General features: G+C 43.3%; 1 protein-coding gene across 12 annotated transcripts; it reads right to left on the minus strand.

Annotated features, from left to right (window-relative positions):
- Positions 1 to 2036: 2036 nt before the first annotated feature.
- Positions 2037 to 23975, minus strand: ccar1 (cell division cycle and apoptosis regulator 1). Of its 12 annotated transcripts, none has more exons than XM_034292619.1 (28): positions 23393 to 23974; positions 19524 to 19687; positions 18982 to 19154; positions 18517 to 18663; positions 16930 to 16959; positions 16759 to 16788; positions 16588 to 16614; positions 16457 to 16480; positions 16186 to 16212; positions 15681 to 15889; positions 15344 to 15470; positions 14820 to 14942; positions 13123 to 13315; positions 12724 to 13015; positions 12201 to 12450; positions 11968 to 12081; positions 11679 to 11845; positions 10665 to 10875; positions 9317 to 9400; positions 7890 to 8078; positions 7543 to 7734; positions 6952 to 7191; positions 6654 to 6789; positions 5918 to 6150; positions 5597 to 5717; positions 5217 to 5417; positions 4857 to 5062; positions 2037 to 3570 (listed from the first exon to the last, which is right to left on the minus strand). In XM_034292619.1, the coding sequence occupies exons 2-28, from the start codon at positions 19633 to 19635 to the stop codon at positions 3508 to 3510; spliced, it is 3921 nt and encodes a 1306-aa protein (XP_034148510.1). In that variant the 5' UTR covers positions 19636 to 19687; positions 23393 to 23974; the 3' UTR covers positions 2037 to 3507. The 12 variants fall into 12 exon arrangements, with proteins under 12 accessions (XP_034148510.1, XP_034148511.1, XP_034148512.1 ...); XM_034292620.1 differs by having other exon boundaries at positions 12724 to 13003; positions 16588 to 16617; XM_034292621.1 differs by having other exon boundaries at positions 12201 to 12426; positions 16588 to 16617.
- Between the last annotated feature and the right edge of the window lie 91 nt (positions 23976 to 24066).

A 24066-nucleotide genomic window follows, 5' to 3' on the forward strand; every position in this document is an offset into this window, starting at 1 on the left:
GACAGGCAGTTACGTAATACACTGAGGGATTTAGGATAGTCATTGTTCCTCTGACTGTTCCCTAGGAAATTACATAATGTAGATCTGTCAACTGTCAAAAAATGTGAAAGTCACAAATTCACACAAACTTTGTCTACTTGTGACCCAAATGGGAGAAGAGAAAAAAAATCCCAGCCAGGATCAGGACTTCAAATTTCTACTGAAGAAGACTATGCTGCAATCTACCCTTCTCACCATTCTAGAAACATCAGGTTCAATCTGGAAACAGCAAACAGAGATGTACATATATATATATAAATATATTTGAAAGAGTTTTGCATAGAAGTAAACGTAAACTTTGAGAGAAATATGTATAGGTTTACCTTTTCAGTGAACACAGGACCACTGAAATGTGAAATACCTGAGGGGTTTAAGGTTTAGAAAAGGTCACATTGGCTATCTAATAGGTTTACATATGGCCAGAACCATGTTGGTACCATCAGTGGTTCATCAGCTCACCAAGCAATATCTCAACTTCTGTAGGGAGTTAATGAGGGCCATAAAGCAGAAGAGCACAATTTTAGTACAAAAACATAAAAATCCATGTATTTACTGAAGACCAATAGTAATTTCCTGCGCGCTAGTGGCCTTTTGGAATGTGGAAGGAAAGCCCTCCCATCACACCCATTATCATGGCATCCTTTCGAGTGTCTTTGTTTTTGTAATACTTTACCTGCAAGGAAATTACATTTTAGTCATATAGCTTAAGCCTTTAACCAGAGCAATTGTCTTAAGTACATCCATGATAAAATGTTGCCAGGACAGAGGTTCAATCCCTAGTTATAAGTGCCTTAGGATCTTTCATCCATTTAATGTCCCTTCCAAAAATGGCACACTACCAAAGGGCAATGTCGCTTTCACTGCCCTGGGAATCTGGGATTTGATATTTAGACTAGAGAAAAGTCCCCTGCACTGGCCCTCTGACACCACTTCCAGCAGCTGGTCTCACAACAAGAGGGCAATCAGAACTGTTGTCTTCAACCAGGGACTGACCTGATGTCACCTTGCTTAGCTTCAGATGTAAATCAGCAAGGGGATTAGGTGCTATGCTAAAGGTTACATTTAGGGAGAAGGTTTAAGTCCCCAACAAAATACTAAATGCTCAAATTTGTTTTTCTAGAATCATTGTGAAGCAGCAGTAAGTGAAAAGGTCTAGCTCAATAAACCACTATGAGAAAGACACCCAAACAATGCAGAGATCTTAGATTTAAATTTCCCATTCAATTACTGCCTCACAAGAAACAACATGTACAAGCAGCTAAGGACTAGAATCAATCCTGCAAGCTGTACTTTGTCTATTCCCAGAGGTAAACTTTACCATAGATAATGAATCGGGAAACAATACGTTTTGTTCCAAGTGTTCTGTTACACCTGGCCTCTTGACCTCTAACCTCTTGACATCTAACCTGCAGGAAATGTTTAATTCCGAAAAGCACAGTACAGTAGGATTGGTGAGCCACAAGAGGAAAACACCTTCTCATTGTATACAGATTCCCCCTGCTGGATCAGTCCTTCTATCACATCTTCCAAAAATTCCTGGTTACATTAGTAACCAGTGTTTGTGGTGACCTACAAGAGGGTACACACCATGGCATGAATGGAAATCAATCTGGCACTTGGGTTAAAAAAGGCACACAAGTTGCATTAACAACTGTTGTTATAAGTTCCGCCACTGAATGAAATTCATTATACTACTTTGCGTAATCTGTAATTCTACATTCCTAACACTGCACAGACATCACATCAAACCGCAATGTTAAGCACACACACAGTGTTGAAATCTAAGGTCATTTTGTGTTTCTACACTGGGGGTTACAGCACTGAATGCAGAGTGGTGCAGCCAAGGTAAAAGACCATGTATTAGACCACACTAAATATTCACTACACTTGAAAATAAGATCTGTCATTGGAATGACAAGCATTTATATGCCAAAGTTATAAAATATATTGCTAACAAAATAGCAAGACATTGGGCAATAAAATGCAATAGAAGCAGCAAATGTTAAAATGGACCACTTTAATTCGGCACAGGACAACCAGAGTACATTTTCAGTAGAAAAATATTATGCACCTAGTTGCTTTGGGTTCATTTCAAATCCTGCTTTCATCCAGAAATTCATACGACTATAGCCACTATCACACCTGTTGCCCAACCTTCATCTGAGGAGAGTAACAAAATCATAGCTCTGACACTCCAAATGGAAAAATAATTCAATTACTTCAAACAGTTCTACAACCCAGATCAGAATGCACAGCAGATCTAGAACATAGAAAAACGATGGTGTCTGTGTTGAAATTAAAGAACCTAACCAGGGTTCCAGTTCCTTTGATGGGAGTGTAGACACTAGTCGTATGGTTTGGCTTTGCTTTTACTTCCCTTTTCAATAGCCAAAAAAAAACACTGAACCATCCACCCTGGACAGACAACATAAACCACTGACTGCCTGTATTAGTCGTATTCACTGGGCACCAAACAGAAGCTAGGAGGCCAAAATGGGGAGATAACGTCTGAACTTGTCAAATAAGAAACACATTTTTGTGTTGAAAACACTTTGTTACAGTGTTCCCTAATGAACATGATCCATGTCTCAGAACAAAGTGGCGGCCAGTCTAAATTGACCCATAGTAGTAGCATGAGGAAATACAAAATGACATTTGTTTTTTGATCAGCTGTAAGTAGAACTGAGTAAAGAGGAGAAACGGGATATTCAGTTCTGTAGACTCGATAAAACCATAGCTTAATTAAGGTAATCTTCCCTCTAAATATAAACTGTTTATTTTAAATATTTTTGTCATGAATCCACTGGAACATAAATAACCATTATTGCTAATTAGAATGATCCGATCAATTACAACTGTCAGGTACTGGCATCAAGGTAATGGTACTATTTGGGCAAGGCAAAACAATTAAACCAATACAGAACAGAAGAAAACGTTCAAATGTATCATTAGCAATTGAGGCAGCTACAAAAATGAAAAACAAACAACATAAGCAAAGAAGCAATTCGCAATGTAATGCCATTTACATAAATTCGGGAGATTTCTTTTTTAAATATCAAACTTCTATTTTACAATTAGAGAAATGCATCATAACCAGAGAGAGTCCAACTGTAATTGATATCAAACCAATTAAACGCATGTTATTTTCACATGGAAATAGTAAGGTCACATGAAAACATTAGAACCAATTTAGATATCGGTGAATGTCCCAAATGGCACTCTATTCCCCATATAGGGTACTTTATGGGCCAGATGGATCCTGTGCACTATAAAGCAATAGGGTACAATTTGGGATTTAACCAATGAGGATCTATCCACACATGGCCATGTGAGGGGAAAGCAAAAACTACAGTCCAAATGAAAGTAAAACAAATGAAGCATGTTTTAGTGCAATATTTACATTGTTGGTAAGAAAAAAAGTGTCCCATCTGACACCTCATTCACTTTCCAACTCTATCATTCATTCATTTATTCGTCTGAACCATTCGTTGCTTGGGATTTTTGGTCAGCAGCGGCTTCTGTGGGCACTTCCTGGAGTGGATGAAAAAAGACAGGAAGGCTTCAGTTGAGTTTTTTAAACATACAGAAATGGAACATTTGGTGGTTCTGATAAGAAACATGACTATAGCATCCATGTTAGGGCTATAGGTCAGATATACAGCTCTGGAAAAAATTAAGAAACCACTCCTACTTTTTCTTAAATCAGCATCTCTACATGTATGGCAGCCATTCCATTCCAGAGTCTGTTAAATTCCAACACAGGCACAACTCATTTTACTTAATGAGCTACTGATTAGGTGATTACCTGAACCAAATCTAATTTAATGAGGGAGTATAAAAAAACACTGCTGGGTTCATCACTATTCTCTTGCAATAGGACCAGCTGGATGCAAGTAGTACCTCAAAGGTCATTTGAATAAAATAAAAGAAATCATTAAGCATGACACAAGAGTTGAAAAGAAAAGTTCAATTGCTTCCATCCTGAACATTTCAAAGACGGCGGTTCATAAGAACAAGGTCAAGCAACGGACATTGGGGACAACAAAGCTACAGACTGGCAGAGGGCGAAAACAACTGTCCACTGACCGACATGACCGTCAACTCATTCGAATGTTACTCAACAACTGTAGGATGACATCAAGTGACCTACAAAAAGAATGGCAAACAGCAGCTGGGGTGAAGTGCACGGCGAGGATGGTTCTAAAAAGGCTCCTAGGGGCAGGGCTGAAGTTGTGCAAAGCCCTTCATCAATGAGACGCAAAGAAGAGCAAGCCTGAAGTTTGCAAAAAAGACCATAAGGATTGGACTGTAGAGGAATGGAGTAAGGTAATCTTCTCTGATGAGTCAAATGCATATGTTATTTTTACCAGTTGTTGTTTTCTACAAATACTCTAAATGACAATATTTTTATTTGGAATTTGGTTATAATGTTGTCAGTAGTACATAGAATGAAACAAAAATGCTAATTTTACTCAAACACATACCTATGAATAGCAAAACCAAAGAAACTGATAATTTTGCAGGTGGTCTCTTGATTTTTTTCCAGAGCTGTATATTTAGGTCTAATAAATGCATTCTGTAATCCAGTAGAAATTAGAACTGTTGTACAAGCACACGTTTGTCTAATTTCACTTTCGGGTTGACTATATCTCAAATCCTAAACTTTCAGAACTGCTGATGTGTCTCGATGTTTCAGGCAAATCTCCCAGTGAACACCAACACAATCCACCAGCAACTGGAAGGTGCTCTCTGAGATTGCACAGAATCCATGTTTACTAACTGTCAACCAATGAAATCCAGCCACCACCCAACACTACCTTCTGGAGGACTCCCTGCAGCTCCTTCATAGCGCTGCCCAGGCTGCTGAGTGTTCGGCTGAGCTGGTCATGGTAGACGGTCTTCTGTTCCTCCGTAGCATGGAGGCTGTTCTCCGTCTGGCTCAGGGTTCCCTTTACCTCCTCCAGGTCTTTAGACAGGGCTTTGTTAGCTGATACCAGTTGGATTATTTGTTTGGTGTCCTCGTCTGGAATACAACCACAGACCCAGGTTTAAACAACGACCACAGACCCAGGTTTAAACAACGACCACAGACCCAGGTTTACACAACGACCACAGACCCAGGTTTACACAACGACGACATGTAGACAATTGCACATTCTACCCCGCTTGTCTCTTACCCATCTTGGAGTCCTGCACCATGAGTTTGTGCTCTATCTCCTCCCGGGCCTTCTCACTCTTGTCCAGTTTCTGCATCATACTGCCCACATCCACCATGGCTCCATTATACACTATCAGACCGCTGCCACCTCCGGACTCACTGGACTCCGCTGATGCCACCCGGCTACGGGACACTAGGACGGGTAGCAGGGCACGGTTACCTGAGGTGGGAAAAAGGAAGAGACGGGGAAAGGAAAAAGGTAATAGGTCAGGGACACATTAATAAACTGGACAAGATCCGTTCGTCCATAATAATAGATATCCACATTGGAATAAGAAGTCGGATCCAGTTTAATGCGGCTTCGAAGGCCCGGGCTAGTGTAGAGTCATCACCCCTCACCTAGCAGGTTGTCTACAAGCGCCTCATTGAAGGAAGGAGCAGCCTCGTCTTTAGCTGCGTCCGTCAGTTTACGATAGTAACAGGACTCTCTAACGACAGGCTTGTTCAACAACTTCTTTACCTGCAAATGAATCAGCGGATTAAAAACAACTAACAAAACAGCACCCACATATTGTGACAAAGGTACATAAAAAAAAAAGAGAAAAAGACAAGGCAAGTAAGCGTAAACTTCTCTCTGATGTAAATACATTTCGCTGTACCCACTCCCACATGCAACGAACTGTAAATGCAACATATGAAGCGCTGTTGGACAATGTGTACCTGGGCTCTGGACAGATGTAACCCTAGCGTGTACATGATCTCCTCCAGGTCTTTCTCCAGAAGGTAGCCACAGTGACTCTGATCAAAGTAGACAAAGGCCATGAGAAGGTCCTTGTTGTAGGTCACCATCTGCTTCTTCTCCTTGTCTTTAGAGGACCTCTCCTTGGACTTCCTGTCTCTGCTGCTGCGGTCGTCTTTCCGGTCTCTGCCGTTGGAGTCTTCATCGTCTTTATCTAAGAGTGAGGGAAAGGCAAGAGAAAGTAGCGGGAGAGAGAAATGTCAGTACAATTTGCCCTTCTATTGAAAACCATGAGACAAGAAAGTTTCAAGCTAATCACACCGACCACTGCAGGACAGGCTAATCACACCGACCACTGCAGGACAGGCTAATCACACCGACCACTGCAGGACAGGCTTATCACACCGACCACTGCAGGACAGGCTTATCACACCGACCACTGCAGGACAGGCTTATCACACCGACCACTGCAGGACAGGCTAATCACACCGACCACTGCAGGACAGGTTTATCACACCGACCACTGCAGGACAGGCTAATCACACCGACCACTGCAGGACAGGCTAATCACACCGACCACTGCAGGACAGGCTAATCACACCGACCACTGCAGGACAGGCTAATCACACCGACCACTGCAGGACAGGCTAATCACACCGACCACTGCAGGACAGGCTAATCACACCGACCACTGCAGGACAGGCTTATCATATGTACCATCTTCATCGTCGTCATCAGCATCTTCAGCCTCCAGGGGGTCGTACTCCTCAGCATTAGTGTTGCTGCTCTCATCCTCCTCCTTCTCTTCTGCATCCACAGACTCATCCTTCTTCTCCTCCTTCTCAGCCTCCTCCTGTGTTTGACAAAGACATGACACAGGCAGAACATAAAACCAGCAGGCCATTGTAAAAGAAAACAAACACATTGCTTGTACACTGGCACAATCATGCATTGTACACAAGCTGAAACCTTTAATCTGAAGACAGTTAACCATTAAGAGCTGTGAATCACTCGCCTTGTTCTTCTCTGGCTCCTCCTCTTTTGGCTTCTTTGTCACAGGCTCTCCATTCTCTTCCTCCTTCTCTTTCTTAACTTCAGTCTTCTTCTCGGCCTCTTTCTTCTCTGCCTCTTTCTTGGCCTTCTCCTTCTTGTCTTTCTTGTCATCCTTACAGGGCACAGAGGCCAGGGCTTTGAAGATCTTATAGCCAAAGTCTCGCTGCAACATCTCGTTGAACAGCTCTGCAAACAGAGAGACCTGGAGACAAGAGGAGATATATTTTATTTGCTTTATGATGCAAATCCGCACTTCTAGGCATCTAAAGCAGTGTACGTAAGGGCCGAGGCTCGGTTACAGCGGCTGGAATTCAGAACTACCCAGGAAACACTTCCTAGGTTCACCCCCAGAGGGCAGCAACCGGTTGTAGTAGGCTCTGCTTTATACATGCATTCAGGCAACCAAACAAAGTCAGAAAGAGGACAGAAGCACCTCAGCCGGAGGTCTCATGTTTTTGTGTTACTCCATCATAACAAGTGCAACAGCATCAGCAGGACTGCCAGTCATTCTGGATCAGACACATGACTTGTAGCAGTGTGGGCGTGGTCTCACCTCAAAAGAGTGTTCCTTGTTGTCTTCTAGCCGGTAGTCCAGCAGCACACTCAGAGACATGACGCTGCAGTCAAATTTGCCGTTCTTGGCCGCCCAGTTGGGGTAGACGATGATGGTGGGCTCGTCTGGCAGGGTGTAGCGCTTCTCCCTGCGCTGGCGCTCCAACTCTTCCAGCTTCTTCCTCTCTTCCTCCTGACGGAGAGACAGCCAACAGGTGGAGAGATGCATCACCAGTAACAACCACCCCACCCAGCGCAGAACGTCGTGCACTTCAAGCATATCGTGTGTCCGCCTGCAAGCACAGCCTGAGGAGTCCTAAAGGTCATAGCAGAACTCCTCTACTTTACCTCTCGATCTTCCTCCATACGTTGTGGCTCCTCCTCCTCCGGGGCCTGGTTCTCCGTTTTCTCCGGTTCCTTGGCCTCCTCCACCTGCTCCTCAACCTTCAGCTGCTTGGTGAGGCGGGCGATCAGCTGGGACTTTAACCCCTTAGAGCTCAGGGAGCGAGACTCTAGCTCTTTGCGTAGGTCATTCACCTACAAAAGGGGAGTTCACTAATTAGACATTTTGCTTGGAACTCATCCACACACACACACACACACAAGGTCTCTTATTCATGAATTGGTTTTACAGACTACGTTAATCAAAAAACAACAACGCTCGTTTCATTAGACATTTTTGGAATATTTAAATATATTTTTAGTATTTTCTGGTATTTCATTGAGAAGTGGGAGAAATTACAAAAATTGTGTACAGAAACAGCAGCAACCCGAAATGAAAACCAGGCTGAAGTGGTATTGCATGTACCGGAGGCAGTAGCTTAGAAGGCATGCACCAAACAAGGCCCTGCAGTTTTCAAATCTAATGTCTGCAGAACAAACTAGTTAAAAGCCAGCAGCGTTTGGATTGCCGGAGGTACAGGAATGCCGGAATGAAACACACAATATGTAGATGCATAGCAGAAGATACGCGCACCAGGAAACTACACCATTATACCAGCCGTGAGGAGACACTACCGAAACAGGAAGACATCAACAATGCCCAACTCAAGGCACTCCAGCCCATATTCAGAGTAATTCCAGTTCTAGAGAGGACTTTCTCATTTAGGTTAGAGGCTGCTAATGTATGGATGACCTTCTGGTGGGAGGGTTTTGAGTAACACATCTTTGAATGATGCATCCCACAAAGATGGTGAGTGGTTGTCAGATGTACGTGGAGTCTGCTGACCGTCTTGTAAAGGGCAGGTCCGTAAAACACTGTTGGAGTTCTCCTCTTTCATTCTGTGTGGCACCCACTCAGGTGATTCCCTAGTAGTTCTGGGGCCCACACTACTAAATTCACAATAGCTGCCACCAGTTTCCTCAATTCACATCCTGTACTTCTGTATTCCTACTGTAACTTCTAATGCTTAAGACAACTCCTGAAATAATGAAATCTGGAACTCGTAGCCAAGTGAAAGAAGAAACTGTTACTTTGTCCATATGCTTATTTTGTTATACATGTTCATATACTGTACTCATTAAGTATCTGACTCAGCTCAGTCGTGGCTCAATGAAAAAGAAAGTTGCCGGTTTTTCTTATTAATAATCCATGCCATTGTTGTCTGTCAAAATATTCAAAACAAATTCTAGCCCCAAAACAAAATATCACTTATTAACAGTATTCTCTGACTCTGTACCAATGCCAAAGGTTTGGCCTTAAAACCAGTGCTGACCATAACACCCATTCAAAGCTATAGTGACTGGATAATGTCCACACTATTCAATGATCCTACCTTCATTGATTTTGGATCAAGCTTTGTCCAGTGGGTTGGGGTGGTCACCTCCTTTGCATCTTCTTCATCCTTCTCCTCTTCCTCCTTTAAGAAAGAACCGTCAGAAAGAGACAGAGAAAGAAAGAGAGAGGAACAGAAAACCATTAGCATTCCAATTCTGTTGTTCTAACTAGTAAAAAGAAAAGAAAGTGGAACCGTGCAAGAAGCAAGGTTCACATCATGTGTCTCTGATAGTTTCTAGTTGCTCGGGTCTGACCAGACAGACTGGGATGATAAAGTAGTCCTCTGCTACTGCATGGTGGGTAGTACTGGAGGTAGGTAACACAGGGAAACCCTATAGCTCTTTATAATAAAACCTTTATCAAACCCACAATAGAAATAAAACAAATGTCCCGTCCCCCCCAACCCCAGCGGCCAATCAATCACGTTCTGTGGAACACAAAAAGGTAAATCAATGACAGCGGGTTCCAAGGGGGTGTGGTCTGTGTGGCGGCAGGTACATCACGTTCAACTCAAAGCTGGCGCTGCCAAACTCAGTGTGTAGGCCAACTGGCTGTGGGGTTCCCTAGCTAGCCATCCTAGTTTTGCAGGGATTCTGATTATAGAAGACCTTCTGTCCAACCAACTGCCCTGGAACAAACCAAGCTCTACATACAGTCCAATCAAAATAGGGACAGACAAGAGACAGAATTTGGGCAAGGGGGTTCAGCAGATATTGAACTGTATCAAATAGATATATATAATAAAAAGGGAACAAAATCTATAACACACGTCAACACAACTGGCTCTGCAGGTTCCAGCATTCTCTTTTAGAATCATCAATGGTTCCAAGTGAATCATTAAGTAATTGTATCCACCCCTCATGCAAGAAGACCAAATTCCTAACAAGTAGGGCCAATTCGGATTAATGGTGATTTTATTTTATTTTTTTAAAGAAAGGCTATGTCCAGTTTGGTACCCGGTTATGGGTAATTCATAGATCTGGAAGCTGATTGGCCAGTTGCGGCAGTGTCATTCAGATACAACCTATGGTGTCCTTTCCCTGTGCGTGTCTGCTGAATGCGAAGCCAGGTGGGATTGTAAGGAGGGGGGCAGGAGCAGGTAGCAGGATAGGGTGGGAATCTGAACCTAAAGGGGCCTAGTTAGTTCAATATTCTGCCTATAATGATGATGGCGTAATATCAGGTTTTCCCTCTGTGTGTGTGTGTGTTTCGATGTGAATGACAAATGTAGTGTGTGAGTGCGTGTGTATGGATGTGTATGTGGGGTTGTTGTGTCTAGTGAATATCCTGTGCTCTTCCTGTGAGAAGCGGGGGAAATGAGAAGAGAGGGATTAGCGGTTCAGTGCCTGTTCTCCGTCAGCCTCCTTTCGCTCGGCGGACAGCTTCTCAGCCAGCTGATCCCGGAGTCCCCGCGACAGCCCCTCCCACTCTGAGCGGGTAGGAAGACAATGCCAAACATCCGGGAGAAACAAAACCACTGTCTCCACATGTGCGGGGACTGTCCGCCCCTTGTGAGTCTCCTCAGGGCGATGATAGCGAATCTCTGCAAAACGATACCTGTCGCAAAGGAAGAAGGCGCATTGGAAAGAAACATTCGGGTCAGGGACACACATCTCTCAAAAAAACAGGGCTAGCTTAGGCTACATTACCCCCCAATGACTGGTGACCCGGTTACAGTATCCCACCAACACACAATTAGCATAATGGAACCCAGTCCGCAGCTCTCCATTTGTTGTCAGGGTAACGTGGCCATTTTGGGACTTTGACAAACAAAAACATGAACCCTGGAAACACCCCGAAACCCGCCCCAACCCTTGCCTTCAGCCAATCAAAGCTCAGTTTTTGTGTTTGCATAGCATTCAACCCCGTGGATAGGAGAGTTTGTGACCGAAGAGACAAAATCAGAGGACAGAACAGTGAAGGCAATAAGTTAAATATGTAAGATATTTAACAGAATGAAAGGAAAAAAAATGTAAAACACGAAAAGTAATGGCGGCGTCTTCTGGTCCGGGAGGCTGCTCGTCGAGCCACAGAGTCAATGCATTCATTCACCCATCACATCGATATACAGTGATAAATAGAAGCAAGACGACATCATACGTTAGCAAAAAGGACATTGCAAAACAAAAAAAGAATTAAGAGGCAAATCAAATGACGAATCAGTCATTAATGTCCAAAAAACAAACTCACAAAAACAAGCATCCATCCAACATGTGAGATATCGATCCTAAGTGTTGGGAGGTAACAAAACCATGCACCCCGGATTCTTGTCATTTGTGCTTCGGGGCAGTAATACTAACACCGGCCTGGTTAATTGTATAGAGAACCGAGGTGGAGGAGAAGAGAATAACACGACTTACCACTGAGTGCAGAGACTTAGGTCTATGCCTGTGAGGGCCTTACAACAGCGTATGGCTGTCTTTATGAGCACGGCAGGGTCCTTCTCAGGCTCGGCGCCGTCCAGGGAAGGGGACCAATGGCCCCCGATGGCCATGGCCTCATCCTTTCCCCGCATGCCCACCAAGAACTGACAGGAGAGGCAAAGAGGCAAATTCAGAACAGACGCCATGCTACCTGCCTAAGTCAAGACTTGGGCACAGCACGCCGGGCGAGGGACAGACCACGGGGGGGGCCGACACCATTACATACCTTGATGAGGCGGGCGGGGTGCTGGAAGGCGTCCCTGAGTTCTTGGGGGTCCTCAGCCAGAGCACAGGACTTATGGTAGAGCTCTTCTAGACTGGGGTTGGCCAGCAACATCACCTATTCGCCAACAACACGACACAGGACAGATTAAATAGTGTTCGCGTGGATTACCTCACCGCCGTATGTTGCGTTGGCGTGTGCGCGTGCGAGTGTAACAGAGCGGCTGTGTCCCGTACCTTGGCGCTGTATGTGTGGTTGGCGTCGGGGGGGTCCAGCACGGCAGTGTTCTTGACCAGAGAGTCCACCTCCTTGTGCATTATGTGGAAGTTACAGTAGTTGCCGAACTGGAAGGGCCGTTGCAGGGGGAAGGCGTCCACCCAGGTGAACACGGCGTCGAAGAAATCACTGGGGATGTACAGGCTCTGGTAGCGTCTCCTCAGCTCCATCATGTCACAGTTAGACCTGGAGGGGAAGGCACAGCAGCCACTGAAAATGGTTTGAAAATTGACGATAAATGTCACTACAAAACTTTTTTTTTTATCAATTTCAAAACACCTGTTACAAAGCTTTCATGTAACTCAGGACCAGGAAGGGACAGATGAGTATCGAGAAGAATGACTGAATGAATTCATCACGAAATGCCCTGAGAGGCTACGAGTTACTTGGTTGCCTGTAATACACACAGCCTGCCTAGTTCTGGGACTACAGACACAGCCCCAGATAATAGCCTGAAACAAAAGCAGAAACTGAAGGACCCACCCGTCCAGGCTGAACTTGGAGAACTGGACCGTGTAGCGAGGAACCACCCTGCGAGGGCGACGCGGAGAGCGTTCACGTCTCGGGGAGCGGTCCCTGGAGCGTTTACGGGCGGGAGAGCGTTCCCGGGACCTCCGGCGCTCCCGGTCACGGTCGCGACTGCGCTCATCCTTGGTCCTGAGGATGAGTTCGGGTCGGTCGTTGCGGTTGGGGAAGCGGGGGGAGGGGTCCAGGCGTCTGACAGGCTGAGGCATCATCCTCACGGGGGGCTGGAGAAGTCCTCCTGAGAACACATCTACAGGGATCAACACACACATACACCAATCACGTTCCGCTACCCGCCACCCCCATCCAATCATCAACAACAAAAAAGGAACAAATGGAGATGTTTGCGTCCCCTACCTTTAGGAGGTGGCTGTGGTAGCAGGGGTTGGGGAGGGTTCTGGAGGAGCGGAGCCAGAGAGGCAGCGGAGAGTTGGGCTTGGAGCAGAGGAGGAGGGGGACCCTGGGCCTGGACACTGAAGGTGGTTGGGGGAGGCAGAGACTGGAGCATACTGGGGCCCGGCTTCATCATGTTCGGGCCTGGAGGCTGGCTCTGGAGAGGTACACAGGAGAGAGGTTTGCATTAACACGGAGCTGTACCCAGCAGTATGTTGTCAGAGTAGGCTTTTATTGTTTTGTTTCCTGGTTACATGAAGGAGCTTTTATTTAAAGGAGCACTTTGCTCTGGGAGGACCTTAAGTGGTGTGCATCAAGTCTGAGAGATTTCTAGTTTGTTTCACACATAACTAGAGAAAAGGAGAAAGGTTTGCACCACCAAAAGTAAGCTACTGTACAAGGGATTTGATATTATTGGGATTTCCGTGCCTTGTGAAACTGGTGCGGATTAAGAAGCCACATGAGCATGATCAACGATGAGGTTTCAAAAATGACTATTATTTAAAAAGCCTTTTCAGTCTTCTACAAATTATTCTTGTGTTGTCTGATTTAGTTAGGGAGGTGGTATCTACTTCCTGGGAATTCTGGAGCTCAGGACACACACAATATTGAATGAACAAATTTGTGTTGAGGAGGTTGTGTGTTTCTAGGACATAAAAGTATCACTGATAACATTAGTAATTTGTACATTTAGTATTTGTACCATGGTGTAATGCCCCTTTAAGTGTGCTGTTAAATGCACTTCATGGATACAAGCATGCATAAAGGACACAGCAAATGAAACCAACGCATTTCTATGTGCTGCTGCCAACAGGTAACAGAGTGCTACAGCCAAACAGCACTACAGGCAGGAGGCTTGGACAGAAATTCTTCCTTCACCAGAAATGTTATTTGGTTGTTGCAGTTGTGCATAATGTCAGTCTGGTACAGCGAACAAACTCTGTCAACAAACAAGAAAACTACTGTTGAAGTAGCATTATCTGCAAAAAACATGAAGAAACTACAAATGGGTCGTAAGTTATAAACCCTGAAATGAATGAGTTTCTGTGTGATGTATGGAATGTACAGTGTTGATGGTACAGTAGTTCCTAACCTGTTTGTGAGGCAAAAAAAGTTGTTTAGCATGTATTTCCCATTACATTAAACCAAAAAAATGCTGGGTGTCAAAAGTGCATTCGTTAAGATATCCTAGAAATCTTAAGTATTTGTCAGTTAAACTGCTTTAATATGTTTAAGAAATTAACAGTATTACCATTTTAATGGGACTTGCATGGTTAGCCTAAATAAACAAACACAGGAAATCTTATTGATTGCACCTTTAAAAGCACTTTGAGTTCACAGCAAAACAGCACATTGCCCCTGTTGAGAGATCTCCACGGACAAAAACAATTCACGTATGTAGACTCATTCATTTGCGTTTCAGATACATTTTCTGAAAGACCATAGACCACACGATAAAATGCATCGACTACTCTCTGAAATATAGCTATCTGTTATGTGCTATTTGTTCCTGGCCTTTTATCGATCAGGTCACCATCTTCCGACCGAAACACAAATGAACGGAGAAAGACTAGAGAGGGCAGAGGGACAGGCCAGTGAACAGACGTAAGAAGCACAGAGGAGGTTCGAGGGGGTATAGGGTAAGGCAAGTCGAAGGTTACATTTTGTCTGTTGTCCATGCCGGCGGAGTGCATGTCTGAGTAGCGCTGCTGCATCCCCTGGTCAGCATAGAAGCTGCTCAGCTGTGGGGAAACTGGAGGTAAGGACGGGGGCTGCTGCTGAAGCTGGGAGAGGAGGGGTGGAGAACAGAGTGGTTAATAGCAAAACACACCACCACATTCACGGCCCCAGTTCCAATCTCACCCCTCCCCTCAAACACAGACAAACTTGCTGGAGTGCATTCTGGTATGAGGGGGAATGCTGCAATGGCTCCGCATTCCTTACAATAAGACTTAGGTTATGTTTCAGTCTGAGAGACACAACCGGAGCACACAGGAAGAGAGAGAAAGATTGGAACCAAAACCCTGGAGGCACTTAAACTGAGGTTACTGGTTAAGGCTTTCGGCTCTGGTTCAGGATCTCTACCAGTAGGGAGACAAACGGTTTCTTCAGCTTCGGTTCAATCCTACACCTACTGAACGTGACCCAAGTGTGTGTGTGTGGTTAGAGGTAAGGTGAGGCTCACCGATTGGTTGGCCAGCTGAGGTAAGGTCTGAATGCGCTGGGCGTTCCATTTGAAGGGCATGTTGGGGTTGTACACGGCCTCCACTAGGACCCTGTCTCCCACCTGGGGGGTCTTGCCCTTCACCGCACTGTGGAGGCATCACTCATTATCCACCCACTCAGAGAGACATTGTGCCGTTTTAGAACAAAGCCACGAAAACGAGCAAGGCCACCGTAGGAATCCAGCAACCTGTCCAACGCAATGACGAAAGTGCCATCTTTCGACGGGCCTCCCGTGGCCCAGCCACGAACGGACCAGACCCTGAGCACTACGGCAGACAGACACGGGACACGCTCACCTGAGCTGGAAGAAGACGTCCTCGTCCACAAAGCCGAAGGTGTCGTGCAGCTTGTTGACCACGCCGGTGAAGACACGCTGCTTCTGGGGCTGGCTCTGCTGCTGGCTCTGCTGCTGGTGGCTGGAGCGGGGCGTGGGGTAGGACACCGTGATCTGGGCTGTCTGCTGGGGGTTGGAGAGGGACAGGCTGGTGGGGAGAGCCACGGGGGGCTGGGGAGGGACAGAGTTATAGGTCAATCTCCAGCAAGTCCTGTCGTGGATCTAACAATGTAACGGTTGGAAGTATCTATGTGGAGCCTATCAAATGTTATTTCTACAGGGACGCTGAAATTAACATCTGAAGTAACACGGACAGTTGTAACCAACTGGATTATTTTCAAACAACTAAGTAGGGTTCCCAAAGAATCCAAACGTCATTACAACCGGTCATTGCATTTGGCAGCATAAGGGCCCAAAAACGGAAACTTGATTGAAAACGTGTGAATAGTCAAAGTGGTGATGCCTACCGGAAACTTGTTTTCGCCACTCCAGTTCTTTCAACATCAGCACAGACAGCAGAAAGAGAGACAGGAGCATGTAAGAACATTGAGTGGCACCCACAGTCAGTGTTGTATGCTTCCAACCACACATGCAAGACAAGTCTCGGATCTTTCAAGACAAAACGGCATCTCTTAAGGCCTGTTACGTTTGACTAGGCATGAAGACTCCAGCAGCATGGCATTTGATCAGATGTGCATTCAACATAAGACAGGCATGCCTGTCCCCTAAACAGCCTACCTGTGAAAGCAGCGCTTGCTGAGGCTGTAGAGAAAGAAAGAAGTGCATTTTACAGCAACAGCATGTGTTGTCAGTAGGACTGATTACATTTGACATTCCAGCACCAGGCCTGTGCTCTGGCTGATACTCACCCCGTATAAGTCTGTGTGCTGTTGATGCTGCTGAAGACAGGGAACACAAACACGTAGAAACAGCGATCAGTCAGAGTCCAAACATGCATTTGTTGATTGACACATGAGTAAAGTCTCACCAAGCAAAGGCAATTCAGAGTGGTCGGTGTGAGTTGCACATTAATCATTTACCCCGTATAAGTCTGTGTGTTGCTGATGGTGCTGAAGAGACGGGGGCACACAAACGTAAACACTGTAATAAGTCCTTCACGTCATTGAAATCAGTTAACAGTACATTGGTTGATTGACAGGTGTCTTTTAGTACAGTCTCTAAAATGAAAGCATTACACGTTGCTCATTTACCCCATATAAGTCTGTGTGTTGTTGATGTTGCTGAAGAGACGGGGGGGGGGGGGGGGCACAAACACGCAGAAATATCAATACGTCTTCCGAGGAAACAATACTTAGATTGATTGATACATTGATACAGAAGTAGTGAGGTCTCTGTGAAGCTAGATAGGTGGTTCGGAGTTGTGCGTCACACCACAACTTGCTAAAAAAACCTAGGCTTCATTAGGAAAGGTCAAAGAGAACAAAAGTGTAAATTGTAGTGCAGTGCCTAGCCTACAGCAAATCTGATTTTAACCAAAAAAAAAAAAAAGAGAGGCTACTTCACCTAAGTGAAAATAAAGTGAAGAATGAGTGAGGGGAGTAGTTGCCGCGATACAGACTGGCTGGTCCGCCAGTGGTTTTAAAAGTGGGTTCAAGTTCTGGAACTCAGCCCAGACTGCAACTTGCTTGTAATGTGTTTACAAACCAAGCCGAAAGATGTGCGAGACTACCACGTGTTGCTTTAGACAAGACCCAGTAACTGGGATATAACCTTATAAAAAATAAAATAAATCACATTAACTTCATGAAGGAGCTGTAGAATATAATCTTTTACTGAATTGGATATGTATAATCTATAACACAGCGATATTTAGGATGCGGCTCCATTTGAAAAATAACCTAACTTCTAGAAATATCATAGTAAGGATCGCACTCCAATTATAGCTTATAAAATGTTAAAAGAAAAACTAATAAAATAAGATCTAATGGGCAAGTATTACGTCATCCTACAATTGGGTTTTTCACTCGGTACATTGACCTTGTCTCACTCGAACCAGGGCACAGGAGACAATTATTTTTTTAATTTGGATTTTAATAAAGATTTGGGGGAAATAAATCTCCCAAGTATTGTCTTTATTATTTTCTGTAGTGTTTCTGAATGCCCAAGAGACAACTCCAAGTACAAATACATTAGCATCAGGGTTACACCATTATTGCAGGGAAATCAGCATACTTCTTCCCCAGATAAAAAGCTGGTATAAAGGTCATCTTCACCAGTGGAAACCAGTGTTTATCAGTGAAACATTATCATCCTACAGTGGATCACCAGGATCACATTTTCTATCAATTACCCACGTTCAAAAACTACCTGCACGTCGTTAACAGTTTGTTTATACTTTGTTCAGTGATGCTACTTTACTGGCTGGATGGACAAATGACAACATGTTAAGTTGAAGAGTATTTGAACAAATACATTGGCACAGAAAGACAGGGAAGTGATAGTTTCTTCTGAAGATCATATTAATAAATGAATAACTGAATGAATGATCTACTGAATGTCTTCATCACAAACCTGACATTTAAAGAGACAATGTGAAATGTTCTAATGAATGGATCTATAATTTTTTCACTGAATGTGTAAACCTCGTTTTGGTATTTGTAATAATATTTGAACCTTTATTAAGAACTATTGTACTTAGAGTTACATATTAGTTTTGTAGGGCACAATGTGCTTTAAAAGTAGCTACAATTCATGAAGGCCCAATTAAGGCTGAAAACCATATTATTTTCTGGTGCGTTTATATATCATGTGATTGTCCTAAAGGTCAGATGAGTCACCTGATGGGGTACATTGTAGAGTTGCTGAGGTGGAGGCTGTTGTGGAGGAGGCTGCTGTTGTTGTTGTTGTTGCTGCTGCTGTTGTTGTTGTTGTTGCTGCTGCTGTTGTTGTTGCTGATACTGCTGCAGGGCTGAGTTGATCTGAGACTGAAAGAGAAAAGAGATACGAGACAGATGACAATCTCCATAGTCAACAGTCAACTCTGGAACAATCAACTTGAACAGATCTCCCAACAGCGTGCCACACTTTTGTCTTAAGGGCAGCATGACTGGTCGCGGGTTGGCAGCTCAAATAGCAGACAGTACGAAGCTGAAACTCTACTCAGGCTCTCGTCAGAGGGCGTCGAAGCCACAAGAGTTCTGGGCTGAAGTGCACCAATTTCCCGTGGCCGTGCTGCTGACATGGACTTCAATTAAAAATAAAAAAAGGTTTCTGGACATCTGGTTACACGGCGAGTCTCTCACCTGCTGCAGTGCTGCGGCTGCCGCAGCTTGCTGCTGCAGCGCAGCGGTCTGTTGTGACAACTGGTAGTTGGCGGCAGCCGACTGGGGATTGAGGGAGGCTGCAGCCAGGGCCGACTGCTGGGAGTACATGGAGGGAGAAGCCCCCAGGAGAGATGGCTGCTGCACACCTAGAGCTGCCAGGGGAGAGGGGAGTGGATTGGAACCATGGAGAACCATCAGGTTGCGAGGATGGTGAGCAAGAACAAGGAAATGCAACGAGAATTGAAAATCAAGATGAGCAATTTCTATTTTTTTCCACCATCTGAAGAGGCGATCCAGGAACACGCCAGCACTTTGTACAGCGGTTAGCAATAATGCTGTAAAGGCAGAGTCCACTGGGAATGATAATGTTGTTAAATCTGAGTCCACTGATATAATTTACGTAAGGTCACTAACAAAGGCTATTAGACCCATTCATCATCAAGTAAATCTAGAAAGTAATCTAAAAGTAAATCTAGAAAGTAATCTAAATCTAAAAGTAATCTAGAAAGGTGTCAACTCACAATGTAGACTGTTGAGGTCCAGGGACTGTCCAGAGTGGCCTGGCTGGGACACCGCAGTGGCAGCGAACTGAGCCGCCCACGGAGGGTTCTTCTGTCCCCCGAACTGGGCCATGACTCACGGCTCAAGCACAGGTGTCTTGACGAAACCAATGAGGCTTTATCTCCTGTCAAAACAACCACCAGAAATGCGCCTGCTTATTTGGTGTGATTAATAAGACACTGACCTTTGCATTGAACATTTAAAAAAAACCACACAGATTTCTAAATTTCTAGAGCATTTGAAGTCATATTCAGAATTTCAGAAACACAAACCCCTATACCCATACACACCATTCAAGTTATTTCATCAAAAATCTCTTCAACTATATACATAATAGATTTCCTTCAAATGTTCTGAATTTTTTTTCTTGGCACAGTGCATTATTTTCTATTTGTCGGTTAATTTCAGGGGTTTAGGACTTTCTGTTGAAAAGATAAGGAAGAAAAAAGTTATATTCCATGGTGAATGGAATATTATAAGGAAGACGCGCAAGTAGATTGGTGTTTTCATCATTTAATCAAAAAGTCATCAAACTTTGAATCAAACATTGAATTGCTTCTATGTATGAATTGTGCTACGCAAATAAACATAATTGCTTGCAAACTGGCTAATTCATGCTGTAACCTGCAGGCGGTAGGTCACTCAACACAGCCAAATGTATCTGGACAGCAGCTTGTTAAAATGTTCCAAAATCAAAAGCGTTAACATGTAGTTCCATCCGTCGGACTGCCAGATGGTGAACTGTGATTCATAGAATGTATTTCCACAGTTCCAGACTCAGCAAGCTTTACAACACTCCAGTCAACGCTTGGTATTGCACATAGTGATCCTAGGCTTGTGTGCAGCTGGCCGGCCATCAAAACATATTATGTGAAGCTCCCGACAAATACTGTTATTTTGCTAACTTCCAGAGGCAGTTTGGACCTTGGTAATGAGGGTTGCAACCGGGGCAGACAAGTATTAACTGCTTCAGCAATCAGTGATCCTGTTTTGTGACCTAGTGTGGCCTACCTTTTGTTGCTCCTACAAGCTTCCAATTCTCAATAACACCCCTTACAGTCGACCACAACAAATCTAGCAGGGCAGAAAATGTACAAACTGACCATAGGTGGCATCCTATGATGGTGCCATGATGAAAGTTACTGAGCAACACAGTATGCCATTCAACTGCCAATATTGGTCTATGGAAATTGTATGGCTTTGAGTTTAATTTGATTCACTTGTCAGCAATCGGTGTGGCTGAAACAGCCGAATCCATTCATTTGAACGGGGTCCACATCCATCTGGCAATGACAGCGCTGTCTTGACTAAATGTATCGTTACCTGATTGGTTAAATCTTCAACAACGGCATTAGGCCTTCTGATAGCTGTGTCTACTGAATGAGACTAGTAGTAGCAACAACATAATGGGCAGCAAGAACTTAGTTATCACGCTATCAACATATTGTGAGCTTAGAATTTTAAAGGTTCCATCGTCGTTCCATATGATTCAGAGATATTGAGCATCAAAGATTTCATATTCCTGTTAGCAAAGGGTTTACATAATATATTTATTTTTTTATAGCTTAACAAGGCCATCATCCTAGTTGTACATAGGGTAAGTCACATCAAAATCCTGGGACAATTAGACATTTTCTTTTTTGGAAGAGTTCAAATGCAGCTGGAACCTTATAACTCTGAGAGCTCTGATCTGGTTCAGAATTATAAGGTTCCAGCTCACCATCACAATGCAAAACCTTTAGTTTCAAGGAATAAATATAGCCATATTACAAATTGAATATCTTAACACCAAAACATTGTTCGAACACATACACTATATGTGAAAAATGTATGCTTTCATAAGATTTAGAAACAACATTTATATTTGAATCATTAAAACAGTTATATTCAACATAGCAATTCATATGTAGTTAGGCAGTACCATCAAGTTTGAAACACCTAATACATTAAGCATGGTCTTAATTTGTTTTACTCTACATAACACTATCACTATTATTACTTCTCATTTTAGCAGGCATGTACTTCAACATTGACCTGAGGTCTTCTTCTTTGCCTTTGGCAAGGATAGAGTCTGACCTCAAATTTACATTTGAGCCCCTGATGTCCATGTCAACCATGGCACTTAGTGTACTGTATGGACACTGACCAAACACAATCTGGGCAACTGCAGCAAAAGGTACTTGCTTGTATTGATAATTTTTGTAACAAAAAGTCTTGGAAGTCTGTGTTTTTCATTTGAATTACAGGGGGAAAAATGACAATACCCACTCATTTCTCTGTGTCTCAGCTTACACTTTTTACCACTATTTGTCTCTTTTACTCTCTTTACTAGTCTCACTGTTATCTCTCCAGCTGTGTGTCCATTCTTCAGGATCATAATCTGAGCCTTGTCTGTTATCTATTTTATAGTCACAATTTCTACAAAAACAGTTAACTACTATAGCAAGTCTTTATAGCTGGCCCTGTTATTGATACATGCCTATAATGACTGCACTTCTGAACACATAAAAGCTCTAAAAAGTATCTAGATTTGTTAGCTAGCGTGCTGACGATATCATTACATTAGTTAGTTACTATGAAGCCAGCTAACTGCACATCTAGTTGCTAGATGGATAGCTAAGGCGATTAAAAGTTTACTTAGCTAGCTATCGTTAACTTGCCACTTTGCAACTTGATGTGGAGGTAGTTGTCTAGCTATATTTACCGTAGCTAATCGGACTGTGTACATTTGAAGGCGAGTTAGGACCATGTAGCTAACGGAGGTTAGCTTGCTAGTTAGTGGGTTAGCCATCAACTTAACATACTATTAACAAATCGCAATATAGTTAACTAATATGCTTCACTACTGCTCTCTTTAACAAATCATCAATATAGTCATTAAATGTTAGGTTTCTAACGGCATTGTTAAATTTGCGAACTATCCCAAGTAAACTAGCTTACACAAACTAGCACAGCTAAAAATACTGGGCTAAAAGATAGATTTTGATTGGTCCTCCCGCATTCATTGAGGCTTTTGACTGGATCACAGACAGAACCTTATAGCTCCAATGTGGTATGCCTTTTTTGAGATAACTTTATTTTGTGAATTATGGACACTTTTTTTTCCCTAAATAATAACACCACACAGAGGTTAATAAACATCCAACACTCCAGTATATGTAAATAAATCAATTTTAAGAAAAATGTCAGAAGGAAGACTTATAAGCTCACTATATTGTTGGGGGGACAAATCGCTTAGCCAGTTACATAACCCAAATGGCAACAATAAAACATGTGTAAAAAAAACTATTAGAAAGCATGGGAATTATAATAATTCGAATTCGTGAATTTGGTGTATCGTTACTGACAGGGCTAACGACGTTAGCTAACAGCTTACTTAAGCTAGTTGCTGTAGTTACAAGACACGGTAGCTACTTGTTTCTTAGTCAACTAACGTTAGTTAGCCTAATGCATTTGTCAACTGTATTGTTTCTAAACACGTGCAGATATTATCAAATGTAGTAGTTGCATTTCGACTATAGCTGTACAGCCACTGACTAACTGACGAAATGTTTACCTTGGCTGGGTTAGCTTGCTAACGGCGATAAACAGCTAGTACCTAGCTATTATGATGACTCGTGGGTTTTGTTTTCAAAGCAACGGTCAATGCTAAGCTAGTAGCTTAGCTGAGGCCTATTTGGGCAATCTAAGCATCAACACTGTGCTGATGTTAGCAGACACCAACGTTTATACATTCCAATTTGCACAAAAACTTGCATTCTGCAGTAGAAAAACCATCCAAACTGTTGTAAAGTTAGTGTTATTTGTATTAAAGAAACAATGTCCTCACCTTTTTACCTCTACTCTTTTCATGCACCGGCGGAGATGGAGCCAAAGACGTTACTGTGCGCATGCGTAGGTCATGAAAAGGGCACAAGCGCTATTTTTTATGATTAATTAAACTGCACGGTGAATCCTCTGTAAAGGTATATGATCCGCATGTTCTTTACTGTCATTAGACCCCTAAAATATATAGGTAAAACATTTTTGTTTATTCGAGCTACATTACCGTGGCTGATACTACGTAAATGATTCTGACTTCTGGATCAAGAATATTAGATAGCAAACAGTATCTACTATAACATTTTAAAGGTATACCCACTGGAACCTATATGATAAATATGAACTAGCATGTCAATGCCCAAAATATAAATACTGTATGTAGATTCCTAAACAATGCATTAAAAAAGATAGATATAAACCATACCCCAAAAACTCAAACATCACAGAATGTCAGTTCATCTGATTTGTTGTTAAAACATGTACAATAAAATCTATAAATCAACCTGTGGAGAAATAATACAGTTGTGCTCAAAGTTTGCATACCCTTGGAGAATTGGCAATATACAGCTCCGGAAGAAACAAAGAGACCACTGCACCATTGTCTTTTCAAAAAAGTCAAAAAAAATAAGGTTTTGAATGAGGAATAGAAGGGTTAAAATTAAGAGACCACTGCAAATTGAA

This window comes from Esox lucius, chromosome 6 (assembly GCF_011004845.1).
Source record: "Esox lucius isolate fEsoLuc1 chromosome 6, fEsoLuc1.pri, whole genome shotgun sequence".
Lineage (NCBI taxonomy): Eukaryota > Metazoa > Chordata > Actinopteri > Esociformes > Esocidae > Esox > Esox lucius.